Source organism: Pomacea canaliculata, linkage group LG2 (assembly GCF_003073045.1).
Source record: "Pomacea canaliculata isolate SZHN2017 linkage group LG2, ASM307304v1, whole genome shotgun sequence".
Lineage (NCBI taxonomy): Eukaryota > Metazoa > Mollusca > Gastropoda > Architaenioglossa > Ampullariidae > Pomacea > Pomacea canaliculata.
Window position 1 is genome coordinate 38,349,214 of NC_037591.1, and position 23,287 is coordinate 38,372,500.

At 38.8% G+C, this 23,287-nt stretch overlaps 2 protein-coding genes across 4 annotated transcripts; both read left to right on the plus strand.

Moving 5' to 3' along the window:
- Positions 1-3,597: 3,597 nt before the first annotated feature.
- LOC112557304 lies at positions 3,598-9,056 on the plus strand. 3 transcript variants are annotated; one of them, XM_025227072.1, is made up of 8 exons: positions 3,598-3,677; positions 4,371-4,501; positions 5,307-5,429; positions 5,910-6,139; positions 6,396-6,581; positions 6,921-7,120; positions 7,363-7,525; positions 8,053-9,056. In XM_025227072.1, the coding sequence occupies exons 2-6, from the start codon at positions 4,381-4,383 to the stop codon at positions 7,047-7,049; spliced, it is 789 nt and encodes a 262-aa protein (XP_025082857.1). In that variant the 5' UTR covers positions 3,598-3,677; positions 4,371-4,380; the 3' UTR covers positions 7,050-7,120; positions 7,363-7,525; positions 8,053-9,056. The 3 variants fall into 3 exon arrangements, with proteins under 3 accessions (XP_025082857.1, XP_025082858.1, XP_025082856.1); XM_025227073.1 differs by lacking the exon at positions 3,598-3,677 and having other exon boundaries at positions 3,887-4,501; positions 5,261-5,429; XM_025227071.1 differs by lacking the exon at positions 3,598-3,677 and having other exon boundaries at positions 3,887-4,501.
- Positions 9,057-10,897: 1,841 nt separating this feature from the next.
- Positions 10,898-12,420, plus strand: LOC112555925. Its single transcript, XM_025224536.1, has 3 exons — positions 10,898-10,951; positions 11,445-11,740; positions 12,205-12,420. Exons 1-3 carry the CDS (start codon positions 10,900-10,902, stop codon positions 12,418-12,420), a joined length of 564 nt encoding a protein of 187 aa, XP_025080321.1. The 5' UTR covers positions 10,898-10,899.
- The last annotated feature ends 10,867 nt before the right edge of the window (positions 12,421-23,287 follow it).

Below are 23,287 nucleotides of genomic sequence, written 5' to 3' on the forward strand. Positions count from 1 at the left end.
TTCTCTACAATGAATGTCTTCGACAACGACTATTACACAGTTGTGCACGGAAACCCAGGCTCAGAACTAAACTGTCAAATAATCAAGAACATATAATTTTTTGATTGCACATGTGTTTACTTCTATAATAAAAAACTCATCTAGTCAAAATGTACAAAATGGAGCAATATTAAAGTTAAAAGATACAAATATTGCTAAAAGCTTTTTTCTTCATGCATCCTTGCACAATGTTTTAATCTGCACAGGAAACTGATAAGAGGATCAAAAGGATGCCACAACAGATACAGCCAGGCTTAGAGGTTGAAATTTATTAACAATTAATTTTTTTAGACAGTGGGTTGACAACACATGGGTCCACGGAAACACAGGCTCAAAACTAAACTTAAAACTGCAAATAAATGTTAACTGCAGATAAACCAAATCTTGTCTGTGAGCAGCAGTAGAACGGAAGCAGGAGCAGCATCTTAATGTTTTGTGCCTTGAGCAATGTGCTTATCGCAGGAAGTTTGTGTACTTCGGTATATTATTGTTGTTTCTTACTGCTGTAAATTATTGTTGTATCTTACACATATGTGTAGTATTGGTGGACATTATTGCTGTATGTTACTCCTGTATAGTATTGCTGTATGTTACTCCTGTATAGTATTGCTGTATGTTACTCCTGTATAGTATTGCTGTATATTACTCCTGTATAGTATTGCTGTATATTACTCCTATATATTATTGTTGTCTGTTACTCCTGTATATTATTGATGAATGCTGCTCTTGTATCTTATTGCTGTATGTTACTCCTGTATAATATTGCTGTATGTTACTCCTGTATAGTATTGCTGTATATTACTCCTGTATAGTATTGCTGTATGTTACTCCTGTATAATATTGCTGTATGTTACTCCTGTATAGTATTGCTGTATGTTACTCCTGTATAGTATTGCTGTATGTTACTCCTGAATAGTATTGTTGTAAATTACTCCTGTATATTATTGCTGTATGTTACTCCTGTTTATTATTGATGAATGCTACTCCTGTATCTTATTGCTGTATATTACTTCTGTATATTATTACTGGCCATATTGTAGTGTGTGTTTTAATCACGTGGAAATATTTGCTGTTTCATATGGTTCTAAGTGTGCAATGTTGCAATCTGCACAATGATACTGGCGAGAAGCTACTTACACAGAAGAAATGTAGGAAGAACAGCTGTAGTCCCAAGATAAAAAATCAGGCTTCAGCTGGTTTTTCTGTTTTCTTTTTTCTTCTTCTCTCGCTGAGTGATCTCTTAATTCTCTAGCGATATTCTTTCAAACTTCGTTTACTGACACTTATTCAGACGCACTCATCCGTTCTAACCCAGCAGTTTATGTAGAATAAAATTAGAAACAAGGTGAATTAAATAAAAGAAACCATAAAAATTGTTAAGAGGAATCTCAAGACATTACAACAGCTCATTTCGGCCGGTAGTTTTTTGAATATTTATAACTATTAACCTACAATAAAGACAACTATCCGTGATACATCGTTTGAAAGAGCATTTTCTTTAACATTTAACTTGTGTGACTTTTAAGAAATATAGGTTTTGGTTTCTTGTACTAAATTCAAATGAAAGATTGTAACTGTATGGGAAGAAGGTCAAAAGTTAGAAATTAATAAAGAAATTATTTACACAATATATGCAAACATAAAGTGCCAAACAAACAAATTTTTATTAAAGTTGCATTAAAATTTAAATATTCCTTACCATTTTCTTCTTATTTTCGGTGGTTGGAATATAAATCCATGTTGAATTGATAATCCTAAGATTACAATTTGCTTGATCGGTTGACGTTTCGGCTTTCAAGGGAAGTAATCCGTAGTGGAACAATTTCTTAAGTTAGCAACAATTTTTTCCCTTACTCCACTGGCGAAAACGTAGCACGTGCTTACACATTGCTGTCGCTTGCAGCCTCAGCTTGTCTATTTTCGCTCCCCATATATGTACTCAAAAGTCGAAGAACGAATAAAACGTTGTGTCAATATTCAGTATGTACAGACAAATATTTGACATATAATATGTCACAGAAAGCTTTCATCGCAACAAGGAAAACTAAGTCTTATCAACATTTTTTGATACTTCTTTCCAATTTCTATATTTTTAATTTCCCTTGCTTCTCTTTTCCACTGAGTCCTTTCTTTTGTCTTCTTACATTCTAAATACAAAAATTCGTAAAATTAGCGATCTCTTGTTAGTGACTGCGCACACCACCTAAAAGATAGATAATAATAAATGCAAAATTTGTAAAGCGCATACTCACACTCTTAAGGAGCATGCTCTTAGAGCTTAAGAACGAGAACGACACATGGACAGCATACGAGGGACAGGAAAACAAACAAATAGCGTGTATATTATATATATTGTAACAGGAAGGGTTTGAAAAATGACTAGCAGTATGGAAAAGGTTGTTAGGAGTAGTGTTTACGAAGAGGTGTGTTTTCAGTGCACGTTTAAAGGATTCAATAGTGGTGAGGTGGCGGATATGGAAAGGGAGAGAGCTCCATTGTTTAGCTGCACAATAACTAAACATCCTGTGGCCTTCTGTTGTTGTTTTCGTGACAGGAAGAGTAATGAGACGGTCATCAGACGAGTAATGGAGTTGTCTAGCTGGGATGTAAGGGAAAAGCAGTTCATTAAATCTGATGCTTCACTCTCCAGTCCTGCCATACTCGCTTATCTCAACATTTTATAAGCTGAAAAAAAAACAACTAAAGCGCCGATGAACCTCTAGTAGTCTCATGAATCATACTGGCTATACATTATCCCTACCACACACAAGACCCACTCTTGTTCATTTTTTTTTTATTTGTAATGCTTTTTGTTTTTCTCTCTTTTTTTATTCACTCATTTTTCTTTCGCCCTTTCATTTCATTCACACACACACACATTCTCCTTATATCTTTCACTCTCACTCTGACGGCAATCTTTATCTTTTTTTTAATTTTCTTTTTTCGTTTTCCTTTTTTTTTTTAGCCGCCTGAGTTACACCGCACTTGTTCGTCACCGGTAGCAAGACTGCCGCATTCCACAGTCACCTGCTCAGATTGTCTCTAACCAGGTATACTTTGTTCTTTTCTTCTTGCTCTTCAAACACACATTGACATAGAAAGCACGCAACCACGCAGAGAGAGAGAGAGAAATCAGCTGCAATTTTATGTCTGTCTTTTGGAGCCACGGAAATAAATAGTGACAGTTTAATGGTCAGGTGATGACGGCAACACATTAATAAGAAACAAAGACCAAAATCTGAACTTAATAATGAATTTTTTAGAAGTCTGCAGAAATATGTCACTTGTACTACCGACTCGACGTTTCAAAACACTTCTTTTGTGTATTTTTCTAATAAATTTAAAAACGAACGAATAGACTGACGAAAAGTGAAGTAAAGGATAGACAGATGGAATAAAAGGAGAAATAAAAAAAAACTTGAGAGGAAAAAAGATCATGTTCACTGCCCCCGACCCGAGCAATTTAGAATGACTGACATAAGCATATAAAGCCTCGTTATCAATCTACTGCCGTTCGATAGCCTCGCACCGGATTCCGTGGAAGCATTCGATCTAAGGGTAGGTTCATGGCCTGTATTTTTTGTCACAGCGAACAGAGCTGTACTCGTGAGTTAGAGCACAAGTTTACAGCAGACTTTGTAAGTACCAATTATTTCCATCATTACGGTTATCACGAGTGTAACTGTCCAGCCAAGTGGTGAGACAAACAATCTAAACGATAAAAGACAAGCACAACAAACAATCAAAAGAACAAACATAAAAAATCCTCAAGCACACTACTCTGAATTGAGTGTTCGCGAAAGCAACACTCGAAGCCTTTCAGTGTCTGAAATATAGGTGACAAGAGCACAGAAACTTGCTCAAACATTTCAGACCTTATATTCAAACTATCTATAATGCCATTCCTACATCTGTAAATATATTACTCACTTTTGGACTGAGAATATCTTAACAATAGTCTTTGTATTGCATAAAATCTTGGTAAATATATTTATTGGACTACGAGAAAATCCCCTTGGAAATGCTCTACTATGAAAACAAACTTAAGCAAACATTCACCACAGCTCGATAAATTGATCAGGTGGACAGAACATGCAGGTCATATTTTATGAGATTAGCTTATGTAAAGACTCCACACATACACATTCTCCACTCCCTCACTGCTTTAACTTCTTCAACCTTTCCGGGGTCAGGTACTGAGTCCTTAGCTCTGCTCCTATATAAATACATAGATAACATTATGTGTGTTGTTGTTGAAATGTATTTAAATGTCTCTGAGAAGCATATATCACATGTTTTTGGGCGTTTATATGAACGCGCTCTTATCACAGGCCAAAAAAAATGGTTTTTGGAAGAGTGCAATACACCATTGTATTGCCGGCGGAAAAGACTATGTACTACCCGGGGGAGATAATTAAAGGACAGCTGCACATTAAGTCCTCCTCTCCACCATCGTTATCAGGTAGCATTTTTAAGTCTTAACTACACCACAGACTAGACTAAATTAAAGTGATAGAAATTTGATAAAATTAAAAACTGTGGCTGAAATCGTCCTGACAAGTGTCGCGATCAAGATGATCAATGAGGTGGAACAGAAGCACAGTGAGTTCTCACTCCACTCCATTTTCTTATCACTAAAAAATTATATTTCCATCAGAGACTATCTCTGCTGATTCGGCGTGTTCTCCATATTTTCGGCTGGTTCCCTGGTTTCTTCTCACGTGATTTCGTTCTGTAGTCTAGTGATGTTCTGTGAGCAAAACTACTCTGTAGGAACTTGTCTGTTATATTAATATAATTGTAATATATTATTAAAGCATTTTATTTATCCCGTAATAAAATCGGTTTCTTTATACTTGGTTTCTCCTAAAGTCGCAGTTTCCAAGAATTTATCGACATGGTTGAGTGAGGACTTACTGTAAAAAATCGCAAGACATAAAGAAATACATCAGAGAACAATGTTTACAATTAAATAAAATATTTGTACCACGAATACTGATTTAGATGGATCGATCCCAACTATGCACAATAAATCTCTTCTTTAACTCTTAAACATTTCTCTCTTTTATTTGACGTGCTTTTCATTCTACCTTGGGTTCCCTTTTCCTTTTTTTCAATCTTATTTTCTCTTTCTTTCCTTAACCTTTAGCTTCATCCTCGATATTTGACATCTTTACCTTTTAGTAAATATTTTATTCTCTCCCTTTATTTGACTTTCTAGTTCTCTCCCCTGTACCTGAAGCTGTGCTTGGTTGCCGCTGTGACAGGTCTTGAGATGCAGCTGACAGGTAAGGCGAAGGTGATGCTGGTGCACCGTGGACAGAAGAGTGAGACGAGGTACTATCGAATAGAAACCTACCTGGAGACCCGCAAACCAGTCGAGGACTTCGGTATGCTCGCTGACATGGTCATCTTCATGTCTACTAGAACTTCAAATCATCTCTGCAAGCACAATTATAATAGAAATTCTAAGCTTTTCTCTTGAGCTATGATTGTAATTATTAGAAAATGTATCCCAGGAGTTTTCAAGAATATGTAAATCTCTGTTGCTTTGAAAAATTATAGGAAGACTCGAAATAAATATAAAGAATTTCTGCTGAGGATATAATAGAAACTAATGAATTAAAAAATGTATGAAAATAGAAGAAAAAATGTGTGGAACGACAACCATTTTGATACTCTTCCAACTCGTGCAAAATGCCAGCTCTTACAAGACTGAAAGCAGACAAGAAATACTTCTTCTTTAGATGTCTAATTGTGAAAAGAAAGACAGAATGACAATGTGTGTCAGTGCGGAAGGAGATAAAGGTACAGAGTAGGAGAGAGAACTTTTAAAGGTTTTCGTATTTTCGTGGTTTTTTTTTCAACAGAGAGACTTACAGCCGACAACACTGCATCACAGAATACTTCTGTGTTCGAATTTGGATTCTTTTTGCCCCGTGGTTTACCGCCTTCTTTTGTCAGTCCTCTTAAAAGCAACGGCTATTTGAGATACATCTTGCAGCTGAAAAAAATTGACAGAGGAAGAGAGAAGAAACTGCGGAAGACTAAAGTCATTGTGGCGCCGTATCTTACTTTTGAAAAAATACCATCTGCAGGAGTGAGTGCAAATAATCCTTAAGAATTAAATGTGTAATAAACTAAGATTGCCCATTCCCATCAATAAAAAAGTATTTTCATAAAATAATTCATCATATAGTGCTTAATGAAAGAATTGAGCTAGCGCCAGAATTACGATTAAATTGCATTGCACGAGAACAATATGGCTTGCCTGCAATGCATTAAAGCCCACAAGTCGTCACAGATTCATATGAACATTATACAACAGGTGTAACGAGAACATGTGGTGGTTACAGGACCTGATCGCAAGAGACCGCCAGGGTGCTTCTCCCATTTGTTGCTGTGGCGCGGAGAGGGACATCACCGTCAGGGTCTGGTTGGACAAGGCCGGGGTCTTCGCAGGGACCAGCATCCCTTTCCACGCCCTCATCATCAACAACTCCACACATTCTATCCGGTCTTCCTATCTTACTCTTAGCAGGGTAACTGCATGTAGCACAAAATGCTACCACTACATAATTAATCATCTATTTTCATAAATATCTAATGTTGGTTCTGAAAGATGTCCATTTCGTGAGAATCCACAGCATCCTGACTGTGTAAGGGGAGACTTTCACTGTTATTTTCAATATGGTGTGTTTGGATGTAATTTGATGGTAATAGGTATTTGCACTTACTGGTCTTTAACAGGTTATTGCGTCTTATGAGCATCTACAATGACACTTTCGGTAATGTCTGTAAGCTTATACTATCCATATCCAGAAGCTAGTTATGAGTTTGAATCTGACTATTCTTTAACCTTCAACATGTATCTCTCGCAGCACTGGGTGTTCCGAACCTCGCAGAAAATAGAAAGAGCTTTTGAAAATGTGGGCTCGTTTCGCAAAGTCAAGCGTGGCACCATTCCACCCGGAGGAACCATGACCTGGGGGATAACGACCCTTCAGTAGCGCTACCTAGCGGTTTGATTCCCACTGGGCCTCCAGGATGTTCAAGCATAAGTGTTTCTTATCAACTGGAGGTGTGGACCTGTCTGCTTACTGTGGATTAGTCTTATGTACTTTCTCTAATTCCTGGAAGTGATGATCATATTAAAAGCTACTAATGAGATTTTGTCATGATTAAATCGTGTTGCTGTATGTTACGACTGTATTCACCTTCATGTAAATTTTGTATCGCTATACTGTAAATAAATTATCGCTTGAATTTCAAGGTAGAATGGTTTGTTCTCAAGCAAAGCTCTTCAGTATTCTTCTGTCTTAGTTCACAGTCGTTCCGGCAGGAATGGCCTCGGATATGCACCTCTCTCTGCCGATTCTAGTGGGCGGAACGATGCCAGAGTCGGTTCAGGAAGAAGTGAACAGAAACATACATGGCATCTATATTAACCTCCTTGCTAGACAGATCCTGTTGCAACAGTTGGCTGGTAAGTGTTCACACTGGTACACAAAAAGCAATCATCTTCGGTGATAGCAAAAGACAGATTCCCTTCAACAGTCGTTTCTGATAAGATTTGTTTCTGTTACGAACATAGAATTTCTTATTGGAGATGAGTTCCAAGGAAATGGCTGAGGCATTGGAATGTTTCTCTACTTCCTCTGTTGTCTGAGGTGTTCGTCTGGAAGACAAATAATTTCAAGTTTTCTTTGCTTCATTATTTCTGTTTTCCGTTGCTTTACCACAAACTTTTACATTCCATACGCTATTTGCAATCATTAATATCATTTATTACACTGTTGTTGTATATACTGATTTCTATATATTTTCTTATACAATAGTTCAAGAAGAAGAAAATTGATTAATTAATTAAATTAATTCAAGGAAATTGTGTGAGTATACTGTTTTTCGTGTATTTGTCCACTTCTTTGCACCTTTGAAAGAGGACAGTAATATAAATAGGAAAAAAAAATAAATATCAGCAAAAGCCATTATTTATTTATTTTCTTTTTTCAGCAAATAACCCTGAGAACTGTCCACCAAACTAATGAACGCAGCAGGTCCTGGCGCCCAAGAAAGACATTTTTTGAAAACACCTAAAACAATCTGTAAGAGTGGAATAATGAAAATCCGACCACTTTGTTTTATATCAGAATAGAAACCAAAGTTTTATTTCGAGTAGGGTTTTTCATCTTGGTTTAGTAATCATTAATTAAAACGATTAATTTTATTTGAAACTATCCTAGACGTTTGATCATTTTTGACAAAGTTTGCACATGACGGTTTTATTTATATATATATAAACCACTAAAAAAGAAACAACTTTCGAGATTGTCAAATTTCGTACGGTTAGGGATGTGAGTTTTAATTATTGTTAATTTTGATGATGTTGAATATTTATTATTCATTACCTGAGTACAATAACATATCTCAGTCCACATTTTTATGTAACACTGTGTGTACACGTGTTTCGTTGTGTTACATACATGCGTCTTTATGAAGGTACACTTCATGATTACCATTGCAAGGTGTGGATGTGCGTCTGTGTGTGTGTGTGTGAAGTGTGTGTGTGAAGTGTGTGTGTGTGAAGTGTGTGTGAAGTGTGTTGAGCTCGACTGGTGCTGGGCAAGGTGCTGTTTAGTGCGATATACAAACATGTCTTTGAACGAGGCGGTCTTTATCAGGAATATTATCAGCTTCCTGGTCTGTCTTGTTCCTGGTCTCTAGAGCAGCCAAGTATTCCGACGATTTCAGTAATACTTTTAATCGCATGCAATGAACTAACAATAAGACTTCTGTTCTCTACTTGATTAACACCGAGGTCAAGTTAAACACTGATGTGACCTTTTTCTGTCAGCTCGTAGGTTTAGAAAAGCTGAAAGCTTCTTAGACTTTTTCTTGTCCAAACAAAGATGGGTGGACCGCAATGTCTAGTAATTTATAAGTTTCTTGAAAATCATTCATATTTTGTACTTCTTTTGTTTAATTTTGCTTCTTTTTGTTTTCATTCTGTTCGGTATTTTGCGTCAATAAAGTTTATCGACTTTGTTGTTTCAGAAAATATTTATTATTGTATTAAAGTTGTGAAAATTCTTAGAATTATACTCAATAAAAATAAGTACATGCTTAAAACGTACAAACGTACAAACGTACACACATAAACACAAGCACTCATACCCACTTTAATTTCGTAAGATAAAATATTGGCGCCGTTTAAGCCCGTTGTTTACACAAGACACTTCGCTCTTCAGTCCTTGGGAGTTGTGTTATCTTTCTGAACCCAGAAAGAAGTGAAGATTTGACAAAAATAATGAAAAAAAAAACCTCCCGCGGTTTCAGTGTTCAAATCAACTGTCAACTATCGCATTCCAAACTTCAATAGACTTTTCTTTCTTCCTTTATTGAATTTATTTTTTTATGCATTTGTAATAAATGGAACGATTCATGCCTTCAAGGTTAGACGCTTATCTGACAAGTAGTTGTTACTGTAATCACAAATGTATTTAAAGTGAAAGAAACTGAACCAATACAAAATGGGAAGTAGATCCACTTATAGACCTATGCTCGACAAAATACACCCTTACACCACACTCAGCTAGCACCTGGCACCCGTAACAAGTTGTAACTTCAAGGTGCTCTAGTCACTTACAACTTAATTAGCTTCCTCCTGTAGGTACTCTGGGTAAACCACTGAGCTGCTTGTTCAAGGTGAGAACAAAAGAAAAGGACTTGAGGTGAGCTACCACCTTGTAGATGTTCACAGTGTTGAAAGTGGATTTGTTAAATCAGGAAGTGGAGTTAAAATATTTCTGTAAGGTCTGTAGGCAGTTTGCTTTTTTTAAAATTTTTTATACTGCCTTCTTTCATTCAAATATATGCAGTTATTTTAATGTGCTTGTCGTTCTTCATTCTTCGAAGTGAAAAAAAATTTTCGAACACAAATTCGTAAAAAAATTCTTTAAGTCAGTGCGAGAATTTTACTTTTTTGTATCAATCGTTCACAGACTGGATTGCATCTATTTAACAGTGTTTCGTTTTATTTATTTTAATGATTTCGGACTTTTTTCCCCAGCTTTAAACCTCGCGGTTTGTTTGTGGATTTCTGCGGATTTTTCAGATTCTGATTAATTTTTCGATGAGCTCCATGTTAAAGTGTTAACTGTTCACATTTGTAAGTCAAATCCGCATATAACTGAAGTATTCAGATCAGTTGCTGAAGCACACACCCTCCTCATGCCGACAACGAGACGAAATGATTATGATGCAGCTTTCATGTTGAAGACGATCTTCTTGGTTATTATGAAAGTTGTATATATTTGTGGCATATAAACTAGTATGGCTTATTTGTGAATTTAGTTGAGTTTTTTTTTTTAATTTGGAGGTTTATATACTGGTAGGGTCAATAGACTGAAATTTATGATATATATTTTTCGGTTGGACCTGTTGTGTACACGTGCTAAGGTCGCACACACATTCACACAGAATACTCTGACATGCATTTACCACTGTTCAAGTGAAAGTCTCCATGTGTCCACAGACAACTTGCACAATGATGGCTGAACGCAGAGTAAAATACCGGTTTGTGCTACCGAAAAATGTGTACTGTGGAGGGCAGACCATCAAAGGACAGCTGCACATTGAGTCTCCCTCGCCGGTGTTATTGTCAAGTAGGTCGCGTCCACATTCATCCTCCTCCTCCTTCGCACGATACACAGCTTCTGAACTTGATACACCAACCCGATTTCTCTCATCACAAAGACCATTGATGTCTGTGTGTTTGTGTGTTTCACAGACCTTCAGGTTCGCTTGAGAGGTCAGGCCAAAGTTCAGCTCGAGCGCGAAGGAAACGGAATTAGGAGGAGAATGTACCAGACCGAGACCTACCTCGACAAACGTCTGGGTGTACAAGACATGCGTACGATGATTGCACTCTTTCTTTACTTTTAACCACCCACCCGGGTGTTGTTAGTTTGCTGTTCAAGCCTCCTGACAGCGTTGTTCATGGTGATATCTTAATTCCCCAGATAGGAGTGATTATGTCTCTTTTCGTTAGTGAGGTTTAAGCCTTCAAAAAAAATTCTTTTTTATCCCGGATCAAAGTCAACTCAGGGACAATCAAATAATAATATGTATTTAATGATAATTTTGATGTTCTCTCTAAAATTTTTGAGTCTGTAGGGGACTTAACATGTAGATTCAATGAGTTTTAGGAACAGATAGCCATTGTCTTTTAAATGAGAACAAAAATGTTTAGAAATCTGACGACGGAGAGAAATAATATTTTTGGGGGGCAACTCGTCGAATAGACAATGGATAAAGAATACAGAGATGTGTTGGGTGTCTACATGAATGGACGGGCGGTAAGCGCGGGGTTAAAGAGCAAAGAGATTTTTGTCCTTTCTCCATAGAGAGACTTCCAGAGTCAGACAACTTACCACAGGGCACTGGCTTGTTTGCCTTCGAGTTCTTCCTCCCTCCTGGCTTACCTCCTTCGTTTACAAGTCCCTTGGGAGGGCGGCCCATCTGTGGAGACTATATCTTTCAGATGGGAACGACACGGGAGGACTTCATTGAGCGCCAATGTGGATTCCTTTGCTATTGTCTGGACTTACTGAGACGTGACAGAGGGAGAGAAATTATACGATTTCGACAGTTGATCCACATTTTCCCAGGACTGTCTCTTGGCGTTGATGCTTCTGCAAGTGTAAGCATCGACAATCATTTAAGCATTTCAACTGCTCGAATTATCCTTAGATAATCACTATTGGATGTGGTACTAGAAGCAGCATGAAGAAATGAAATTATGTCTAAAATTTTCAGCAGAAAGTTATTTTTCGCTCATGGCTGTATTCAAAGTGCTATTTGAAATACGTGTTACATGTAACTAATTCAAAATATCTAGGATGCAAGGTTAGAAAAATTCATAAATAAGTAGCACTGTAGTATAAAGTATTTTTCTACTGTAAAATAATATTGTATTTCACTTTTTTTGAATGCATTGTTGCTAAATAATCTTGAGATAATCATGACTCTTGCCTTTAGCGGTCTCTAAAATATCAGACACCTTGATAATCGCGCCAACGCTAACTACACGCTAACCACAAAGCTAAGCCTCGTTAGCGTATGCTAACACGAGTCACGTGTGCACGTGCGTGTTCTCGTGTGCAGGAACCAGTGGAGCGAGAACTTCATCATGCACGCCATTGGTTCTGCTGTGTCCCCAGCAAAGACATCCTCTTCAAGGCCTGGCTGGACAAGCCGGAAGTGATCATGGGGGACACAATACCTTTCCACGCAAAAATCACCAACAACTCGGACATCTTTGTCAAGTCGTCTTACATCACCCTCATAGCGGTGCGTCTGTTAACATTTAGAAGCTGTTAAGGCAAACAATTAGCCTGCATTTACTCCGAACTCAGGTGAGAGCTTATTCTTAAAAACATTCGTCACAGTTACAGTGAACATTCTGTTACCGTAGGCAGCAGGACACATCTGTCACCCCATACTGAGGACAGAGGCCAGAGTTAAAACCCTTGTTATTATAGAACATTGAATACTGAGCATGCGGTGACAGACTACATATTATTATAATATTATTGTAATATTACATACATAATATTACTAACCCTTACCTTTACCTTTACCTGAACCCTAACCCTAACCTAACTGTAACCTAACCCTAACCCATTATAATATTATATACATAATATTACTAACCCTAACCCTAACCCTCTGGCCACTATACTGAGTATGCGGTGACAGACTACAGGAATGTCAAGACAGTTTTTGTCGCATTCTGAGTGATCTTTTAACGCTGACTCTTTGTTGTCTTCCGTTCATATGCATTACAGACTTGGGTTTTCCACGCTATGGACGAGACAGAGGTAAAGTCTGGAAAGATTAAGTCCTTCAAGAAAGTGAATCGAGGTGCCATTCCACCCGGCGAGAGCATGACTTGGGGTGACAATGACGAACCTTTGGTGCTGCCTGAAAACCTGACTCCAACTGGTCCTCCTAACTGCTCTATCATGGAGGTTTCATACGAATTGTCAGTGAGTCCTGATCAGCATCTTCCTTCCATCCCTGTTTCTGTCCGTCTGGCCGTTTGGTTTTTAATGTTTATAGCCTTTAAACTGCCACTTGCTTCCACGATAGGTCTGATGAGGCATTCGTTAATATATCTTCACTTGATCTGCAGCTGCACCTACAGGCATGGTGAAGAAATCGTGCATTTGTTGCAGTTCACTGTCGTACCCCGAGGAATGTTCCGCAGCATGAAGGTCCGGCTGCCTCTAACCGCCAAGTTTGGTTTAACACAAAGCGACCTGGAGAGACTGGCGGCCAAGATTGGAGAGTTGACAGATGCTGATGATGATGACGATGATGATGATGATGAGGAGGAGGAGGAGAAGAAGGATGAAATCTAAACATTTTTATATTGCGCCAGGTTTAGCAAGAAGGTATTCCCTTCAAACAATTGTCACTTTTGGTCAAAATACTCAAACTTCGTAAACTCACGCCTGCAAAATTAAATGGCTTACCTCACGTTTGTACAATAGACAGCAACGACCATAGTGGACATAGTGCTACATGCCTTCTGATATCATCATGACTTTAAAAGAGTCTGGTGCAAGAAACCCGTTTGAGAGTAGACATCAGTCTACCTTTACAAGTTTTAAGAACTGTATTAATGCCTGTTCTTTGGTCGAACAAATGTTTGTTGGCAGAACTACAGTTTGCAGGGAGGCGGAGGTTCAGAGAGCACAGACTCCAAAGACATCGAAGCGAATGTAGTTGACACTCCACATCGTATGAGAAAAAAAACTGGATCCTGTCACAACTTTTCTGATGTAGTTTGACTTGTTAAATGATGTTAATTTTGTAGTTTACTTTCCACGGATGCTTTATTTAAAAAAAAAAAAACTTTTCTAACATTTATTGTCTATAATTACCCTTAATTTTTAGTTTGTTTCATCTTAAACATTCCACCTCCACTGTAGTCTGCTTTTTTGCTTTAAAATCTTTATTTGAAAGTGCTGTTTGAAAATGTTTGTTAGGAGAACCACCTAATACAAAAGTAATTAAATCTTTTACTCTTAATTAAGTCATTTGTATTGCTGTTTCTTTCAGTTGCCTGGGAAATATCAGATGTTCGTACTTTCTGTAATGTGACTTTAATGGTTGTCCCAAGGCTACCACCATGAATATAAATGTTAGTTATTATTAATTTCGATTCATATCAATTCTTGGCCGCGTTCTTAGCTCAAACATAAGCTGATCATATCGTCAGGGTTAATGTTAAATTAATACAATAGTAGTAATTCGTAAGTAGATAATTAAAAATCTCGTAGAATTATTAATAACAGCATAATTATTGAGGACATTTGGGTATTATAGCTGGGCTGTAACTTGCATCCGTGCACGTTAATAAATATTACCGGATGACACACGCACCGACAGATATGGCAGGGGAAGTAACTACCAAATGTTTATAATAACTTTGTTATTTATTACCTCCCGTGGTTCTTGTGAGACCAAGCTTTTGGTAAAGAAAACAAATTATATTTAGTTATAAGATTTTTTTTAAAAAATAAAAACGTTAATTTGAACAGTCTTATTTCACGAGAGACGCATATCTCATTGATTGATTGACTAACTTTGAAACCAAAAAGGTTCCTCTTCATACGAGCTTATATGTATCCTCGGAAGATATTAAAATCCGTACATACCTGTCACAAACTCTCTTACCAACCTACCAACCTCCATGTCTGCCTCACTGACTGCTTATCGCCTTTATCATCACCTTGATCTTCCCTTATTCTCGAGTACTGAAGGATGATCATCCCGACACAGGAATAGGTTAGCCTACTAGTGAATGGTCCATAGTGTGTCAGAAAATTTCGAAAGAAAATTTTTTTTAGCAATGGAAGTTGAAATACTTGAAGTGTGTTTAAAACTCTCTGGACAACATTTATAATTCTGTGCTGCCTTCTCTTAGTGACTTGTTCACACGATGCTAAGTGGCAAGCATTTCGAAAACAGTTTCGATCACTGTAGAAGTAATTGAAGCATTACTTGTCTGTTTAGTTTGTTTCTTTCTTACTTTGACCTTCTCCATGATAGATCATTGGCGTTCATTCCTAACCATTCTTTTATTTCTCTCATTTAAGAAAATCTCGTGATCATCAGAGATTTTGTGGGTTTTCTCTCTAAAATTCTTTTACTTAAAAATATTCTCTAATCCTAGTGATCATAAAGAGTTCTTTTTTTCTTCCACCACTACTGTCATTTTTTCCATCAGCCTGAATTTTTGTCCAATATATCGTCCATATCTTCTCATTTTAATTCTAGCCCTTTCATCTGTCAAAAATCTTGGTTTTGTAAGCATTTTGCTTGAGTCTGAGCCTGCTTCCTTGCTATGAGCTGGCATCAGTGTTGTTGACTCCCGTGGGGCAGATGACAATGGAGCAACCGAGGCGAGTGTCGAGGGCAGTGTTTGCTCTTGGTCTTCAAACAAAGGGCAACAGTTCCAGGATATTTGAGAACGAGAGCTTCTCCTGTTGGTTCGTACTGCCCGGAGCCTTTACTCAAGTATTATTTACCCAAACTGGTTTCAACCTCGACAGTACTGTTGAAAATAACAACAAGTAAATGTTGTTGTGACTGCGAGTGATGAGCATCGAAATATAGTCAAAAGACAACAATAAAAGAAATTAGAAACGTGAGGGAACTGAAAAGATGAACACAATGCAAAGGAGGAGAAAGGATGCCTTGAAGGGATGTCTTCTATAAACAAAAACAAAGTTAAAGTACGTTATCAAAGTGGAAGAGGAGAACGAGATGCAAACAAAATGAATGATCGAATGAAAGAATGAATGAAAGAAACCATATAAAACTGAACAAAAAGTAACCACATGAAAAAGAACGAAAGAAACACAAGACTTCAAAAGTGAGTATTTATTAATCTTTTGTCCATTTATTTATTCAGTCCTTCCTTCTATCTACACCGCGCCTTGACAGCGTGCATGACACATGCATTACACTTGGCATCAGCCATAGTTCCAGACTTGCCACTCTTACTGTCAGGGACACACAAGTGCTAGCATCAAGATAAAAGCACTCTGGGCTAAAGATTCTATGGCGAAGCTGAGCAAACAAATCCCTACCCTGGAATAATATACAGTTAAAATCTTATGTTTGATTTCAAAATTGATGTTCGCCATGAAAAATGCGAGGAGACAAAAGGTCTGTTGTCTACATTCTGCAAGCTGGCAACATGTGAGGACCAAGACAGGCTTTGTTACTCGCCAGGTAGGATTACTCAACACTACCCGAGATAATCGCCGGGTGGAGCAACAACGGGTGTAGCAATCGAAGACGTGGACAAGAGGAGGGCTGGGTATTGCTGACCGTTTCTAAACCGTTAGGGTACAACAGAAATAAAACCTCTTCACTAAGTAAATGGTTGACGACCGACTGGCCGACCGACCAACCGACCAACCAATCAAGCGACCAAGCTACCAAATGCATGAAGCAAGGAAAGAAAGAATGAGACAATGAAAGAATGAATGAATGAAAGAATGAACTTTTTTAATCGATGAACGTAGTGTGCTTACCTCTTTATCAAATAATATTAATATCAAGAGAAAAAAAATTAGAAAGTTTAAACTGGCATGACAATGTGGTGGCTGAATGAATAAGTGAAACTAGAGTTTTTGTTTGTCTTTTTTATCATCCGGGAGTTATAATGCTTAGCAACATTACTCTGATGGAGTTATCAAGGCTTGAGTACTCAATATAATGAACAGTTGTCAAGGCCTGAGTATCTATAGAAAGAACAGTTGAATAATTAGTACAATGAACAGTTGACGTGGCTTGAGTAATCAATACAATGAACGGTCACTAAGTATGTCGAATTATTTTTCCTCTACTTCCTACAATTTTAATACAAGGTAAAAATTTAGCTAAAAATTTACTTGATTTCTTCAGGGTCTCTACAGACCAAGGCTTTCGGGTGATCTCTTTTACCTTAAGAAATTCATGTTTCGATTTAGGTACGGAAAAAGATAATCCATAGATGTGTAAAATGTCTTTAAGGATTATTAAACGCAAGAGAGAGACAGAGATAAAAATCTCAGGTAAAATGGTACCTAAAAGACCTGTAAAATTTAGACATTCCGCCTTGTAAAAATTTAAGCACATAACATTGTATAAAATACAATTTAATCTGTCCCTAATGACACCCGGCATTAAAGACCTGCTGATGTCCTTTTCTCTGTGCACAACGCAAGCAATGTGCTGACAAAAATTAATGGAATGTAGAAGCCAATAGAGGTTTACATCTCTTTAATTTACGACAGGAAAAATATCAATAACGAGAGGATAAGTATATGTGGAGGTAGCATGTTTGTGGGAATGAATTCAAAGGCTGCTACTTTTTCTAAATGCAATACATCTTCTAAACATCTTTAACGACAATAGAGACGCGATATGAAAGTCAAAACTACAATTTAAAAATATTTCGATATCTTTCAAACCTGAAGCTACTACATGGCCCCAGCTCCAACTGGCCATCACCTTGACTGTCGTGTGTGTTGCTGACGATGTTGCCACAGTGCAAACTCACTGAACCAAAACAATGTACTTCAACAGGCTTTAATTATACAAAGACAGTAAGTCGCCCTGGAGAAACACGAGAAACTGGAGGACAAGCGACTTTCCCTAGAGATACAGCGGTGTTCAGACACCTTGGATGCAGCTTCACCCCCGGGACTGTAGTTTGAAAACAGTGACAAAGATGTAAAGTAACAGAAATTAATGTTTGCGAGGTCTGCTCACCGTTTACGCAGCTTCACAAACAAAACACTATTGTTTTTTTCCCTCCCCCATTTTGCCCCCGGGGCAACGCTTCCCCCTCGCTTCATCACCACGGCCCCAGGAGAGACAAAACAGTGTAGCGTCACGTGACAGGCTATGTAGGGAAGCGGAGGGGAGGGGTAGGAGTGGGGAAAGGAGAGAAGGTTGAATTGTATACAGACTGGGTTTTGTGTGTGCTATATGGCGAGCTTCCTGCAAAGCTTGAAGTGAGTTGCGCTCAGGCAAACGTTGTGACACGCACAAGTGAACTTGTATTGTTGCATTTAATTGATTACTGGAGCTGAGTGCGCCCTGCAGCTTTCTCATATTGCATAATGGGAGCACTCGACCAGGGTTTTGTTTTAGGCTCCCATGGGGAGGTTATCTGCAATCACAGTTTGATGATGATGATGATGATAATGATGATGAGGGTGACGACGATGATGATTGATGATTGATGATGATGATGATGATGATGATGATGATGATGATGATGATGATGATTGTGTGAGGGAGAAGCTGTGTACGAACCATTTGTTTACCAATCCCACTAATAAACTTCATTAGTGCGCTGTGCGGAAACAACCGCTGTGCAAATTTACATTTTTGACAAGTCACGTGATCTTAAAGACTAAGAGACAGTTCCGCAGTGGCGTAGGAACCAGGGGGGCAGCGGGGGCAGCCCCCCCCCCAAGGAAAATACAGGGGGGGGGGCAGGAATATCCTTTTGCCCCCCCCCAATATTTGAGACGTAATTCCTCACAAAGAGCAAAGAACTGAAGAAAGGTAGGGGAACGTAGAGAGGAGACGGTCATCACCGTCACAAAAGCGGGCCCTGAGGCAAGTGGAGGCCCTAACACCTCTGACGATCGGATCGGGGACAGTCCGTTGGTCTTGTTTGCCATGCTAATTGCAGGCTGTGTTGAAGCCTGAGTGAAGAAAGCAGCCGACAGTACATCGGTACATCGAGTGTCGTCTCCCTCCCCTCTCCCCATAATGCGACGCCTTTTCTTTGGCGGTTTTCCTTTGACCAACATAAACATCCCCACCCACTCGCTGTCACCCACGGTGTGTGACCGAGTGTGACTGCGTGGCCTGTGCATGCGCGCATGTGTGCATAGGTGTGTGCGCGCTGGTGTATATGTGCAGAGCTGGAATGTTGATCGTTGCTGTCACGGGGGTTTGGTGTTTTCTTTTTTAGGTATAATGTTTGGTAGTGTATTTTGTAATAGAGGTACTGGAAGAGCTGACCAGTAGGTAACATGGGAGACGGGGGGGTTGCTCTTGGCCGGAAGGGTTAGTGAGAAAGATGTTAAGCGAGATCGATAAGTTTTTGAAACTGTATCTTACTATCCCAGTTACCACGGCAACTGCAGAACGCAGTTTTTCTTCCTTAAAGCAAACAAAAACATACCTGAAAAGTTCCATGACACAAACGCGCTTGAATAACTGTCTCATTATGCATGTATTTAAAGAGAGGGTTGATCTGTTTAATCTGGACGAGATTGCAATGGAGTTCATTAATAGAAATCACCGAGGACACAGTTTTTTTGGCACACTGACTTGCCAACCTTGATTAATATGATTTATATGATTATAATGTTTATCACATTTCTTGTGAATGCGTTAGCCGGGGAGTCATTCTTTAATTTGTTTTTTTCTTATTTAATGCTGCTTTGCCTTTTAGCAATAAAGCAGCGTGTTGTGATGCTACCACTGTGTACGTGCATGCATGCTTCCACACCAATGTCTCTGGCTGCTTCCCCATTGACGGACAAAGCTTATTAGTTAAATAACCAACTTGTTACTGCCAAACAAGTGGCAGTCCACAGACATTATCACACAAGATGATGTTGACATGACATTTAAAGGTTTGATACAGACTGAATATCAGCTGGACCGTTTTCATTCATCCTTAATTTAGTATTTCACCACTCCATGAACACTAATCACTCTCGTGCCTTTATGTCAAAAGTTTAGACATTGTTTTCTTTTTTTCCTTTTTTTTTTTTTTTGTTGTTGTTGTTGTCTGTTTGGCCAAGAGTGTTGATGCACAAAAAAATTATTTTTAACTACAAAAGTTCCAATTTTAAATAATCATTATGTTAAAATTAAAATAATACAAGATATGTAAGTTGCAAAGTCTTTCAGTGGATTAGTAGCAATAACCTCTACCGACAGGACGCCAGATATGACTCCACTTCATGATTTGAAATCTGTTTGACCAGACGTTTAAACAAAGAAAGTAATAATAAATGAGATTGAGGTATGTCACAACCTGCTGCGCTATATTTTTAATGTTGTTTTTTTTTTGAGCTAGGAAGGAGACAGGGAAAAAGTAACTGGAAGGGGGAGGTTGAAAGACAGCAATTACTGTCTGAGTGCGCGCCACACAGGGATGGCCGGCCGGGCTTTGTTTTTTTGTTGGCTTTTTTTTTTTAATCAACTGGTGTTGATAGGTTGTTTTGTTCGAAGAACAAAGGAAAGAGTGTTTGAGTGTTTGGGATGTTGTTGTGTGAGTTTTTCCTTGACGGGGGCGGGGAAAAGTAACAGTCTCCTCGGTGTCATCAGTGTGTCCGGACGTTTTGTTTGCAACAAGTCTTGAACCGACTTGGTGTTGTAGTCCTGACCGGACTGTGCACATCCTGACCAGATTTGTTTTATTTAACAAGTCCTGAACAGAATTGGAAGTTAGTCCTGACTGGACTGTGCACATCCTGACCAGATTTGTGTTATTTAACAAGTCCTGAACAGAATTGGAAGTTAGCCTTGACTGGACAGGGCACATCCTGACCAGATTTGTATCTTGGAGGTGAGTGTGTATCTTTGTTGATTGTTCGGTGAGCGTGTGTTTAATGTTTGAAGAATGTTAGTTAAGTTTTGAACTTGCCATTTAGCTAAAGACTTTTTTTCTCAAGGTTTTTGTAGGGTTTTTTTTTTTCTCACTTTTGTTGTTTGAGCTTCGCTTATTCATCGTATCCGCCTCGGGCTCACCAACCAGAGCTGAATTAGAAATAACTTCAGGAAGAGCATCGGTGTCAGTGGAAACTTTGTGTTACTTTCAAGTGGATATATCTGTGTTACTTAGAAGTGGAAACTTTGTGTTATATTCAAGTGGAGACTTGGTGTCATTTTCAACTGGAGATTTTTTTTTAGGGGGGAGGGGGAATTGAATGGTCGGAAGGAACATAAGATGTGTTGTGACAGTGGAAGTGTTTGGACTGTGGGTTCGGAAATTTGGAATTTGTTTTTTTGTGCATGGACCAGCTGTGGAATGTGGCAAACATATCTCACATAAAATATAATAGAGAAGTCCGACATATTTTTGCCAAACACATCAACTTATCTATTGTAATTAACAGCATTGATGCTAGAAAGCTCTGACAAAATCAACTTTTTTAAAAATATGTAACAATTTAACATCTACATGTCAGTCCAAATTTTAAAATGACAACATGACGAGGACGATGTAGTTTAGCTTTATAGTTTACTTATTTTATGAAAAAATAATGTATATTTAAAACAAACTTTACCACAGACAGTCACAATAATGTCTGGGTTTACTGTCGTGTACCTTGCTGTATGTAGGTGTTAAATAATTTACTGTATCATTTGACACTTTGACACTAATGACCCAGCGTGTCTCTTCACACCATTGAAAAATCTGTTTCAATACAATTTGCTATAATTTATATCTGATATCTGATATCGACATTCTCTCAAGATACCGTTTTTATTTTAGCGTTTATTCTAAACTATACGTTTGTCTTTTCTTGGAGGTGTTTCTCAAATGTAAGTTTTATTCACTCCTTAAAGATTATCCTTTTCTCTTTTTCTCTTCTCTCTCGCACGCGCGCACACAGATGTGGGTCCGCTCTACAGTCTGACAGAAGCGGGGGCGAGGGCAAACTGTCGCTGGTTTCCTCCGACAATGGAAGAATAAGCTGCGGTAACCTAGTCAATGATTGCCAACCGGTGTGTGAAGGCGCCATCACTTTCATGCCACTTCCGGCGTGTCATTTTCCGCGCACCACTTCTCTTTTTGCCAGGGAGGCTATTGAGGATGTTTGAGGCTGGGTGGGTGCACGCGTCTGATAGGTCACGTGGTGTGTCGACTGGTAAATCACCCATTTCTTCACCTTCTCAACTGGCGCTCCGATTGAACGCCGCATATTTTACGACCGGGTAGGTCGCCAGGCCCGTCACCACGGTCACGTGACTACCCTCGGGCAATCAAAATTTAGCATTCTAATGTGATGCAAGCCAAGACTGCATCGATATTAGCCAACTCTAAAATGTCTGGATCATCACTTCATCTGAGTTAGTGTCACTGACATTGTTCATTTAACGTATTTTTATTTTTTATCCAGTTTTTCTGTCATTTTAAATGGAATTTTTTATGTTAGGATAATGCAAAAGTAAATGTATTAGTCACCCCTTAGAATAAGGGTAGACTTCGTGTTCTGGAAGTTACTGCATATGGTCACTGGTTTGTGGCCTGTGGATAGGATTCTGCTTCCCACCCCACCCACTCTCCATCCTGCTCATTCTTTTCAGTAAAAATAAAAGTGGCTACCTGATTTATAAGGAGCTATTTAAAGCTTACAGATGTAAATGTGGCGGAGGGAAAGCTTTGATTCCGCTTTCCACGGGACGTACTCTAGACATGATGAGCCACTTCGGCCAGTAGGCTACAGGAGTCCATGCCAGTAAACTACTTCGCTCATTTATTCATGTTTATCTGTTCACCCTGGCCATGCCTAGCATTATGCTAGCACATAGCTAGCTTGGTTACGAGTGCTTGCGTTGCTCAGTACAAACTCAAGCCAAAGGCATGATAGACTAGCTGCTTGACTAGCCACTGTGTCCAGCGGTCTGTGAAAGGTGATCAAAAATACACATTTCCTCCATCACACACATACACATCTTCCAGCCTGTCTTTGTAGTTAAGACGGCGGAGGACATTAATGCCGAATTGATGCAACCTGTCTCTCCCAGAGCGCATTTCAACTGTTTGCCCGCCACTGATCTCCACCAAGAGCGATTTTCTCGCTGAGAAATGTCTTTGTGATTGCGCCAGCTCCGTGGGTATATGTCTCCTTTACAAACATTTCAGAACATCTGACTGCAAAGGTTCGACAGCCACAAACAAATCGCAAACGTCTCACTTTCGAAGAGGCCAACCATCTGTGATATCATTTGTTTTAATCGGAGAGGGAATCAACACACGATGCCCAAACAATAAGGAAGGTGGAGAAGAGAATACCGAGAAGAGGAAAGATACAGGGAGGAGGATACATGGAAAGTGTGGACAGCGCTGGTGTGATTAACTCCCCATGGGGCTTTGAGGAACCGTGAAAATGGACAGAACTGGTGGCGAGGTCACCGTTGGTCA

Bases quoted from the DNA above. Each gene is read 5' to 3' on its own strand.
- LOC112557304 (XM_025227072.1), top strand. From the start codon at position 4,381: ATGGTTTTTGGAAGAGTGCAATACACCATTGTATTGCCGGCGGAAAAG. The intron at 4,502-5,306 runs GTAGCATTTTTA...CCGCTGTGACAG, and splicing joins CTCTCCACCATCGTTATCAG to GTCTTGAGATGCAGCTGACA. The intron at 6,582-6,920 runs GTAACTGCATGT...TATCTCTCGCAG, and splicing joins CCTATCTTACTCTTAGCAGG to CACTGGGTGTTCCGAACCTC.
- LOC112555925 (XM_025224536.1), top strand. From the start codon at position 10,900: ATGTACCAGACCGAGACCTACCTCGACAAACGTCTGGGTGTACAAGAC. The intron at 10,952-11,444 runs GTACGATGATTG...CTTTCTCCATAG, and splicing joins TCTGGGTGTACAAGACATGC to AGAGACTTCCAGAGTCAGAC. The intron at 11,741-12,204 runs GTAAGCATCGAC...TCTCGTGTGCAG, and splicing joins GCGTTGATGCTTCTGCAAGT to GAACCAGTGGAGCGAGAACT.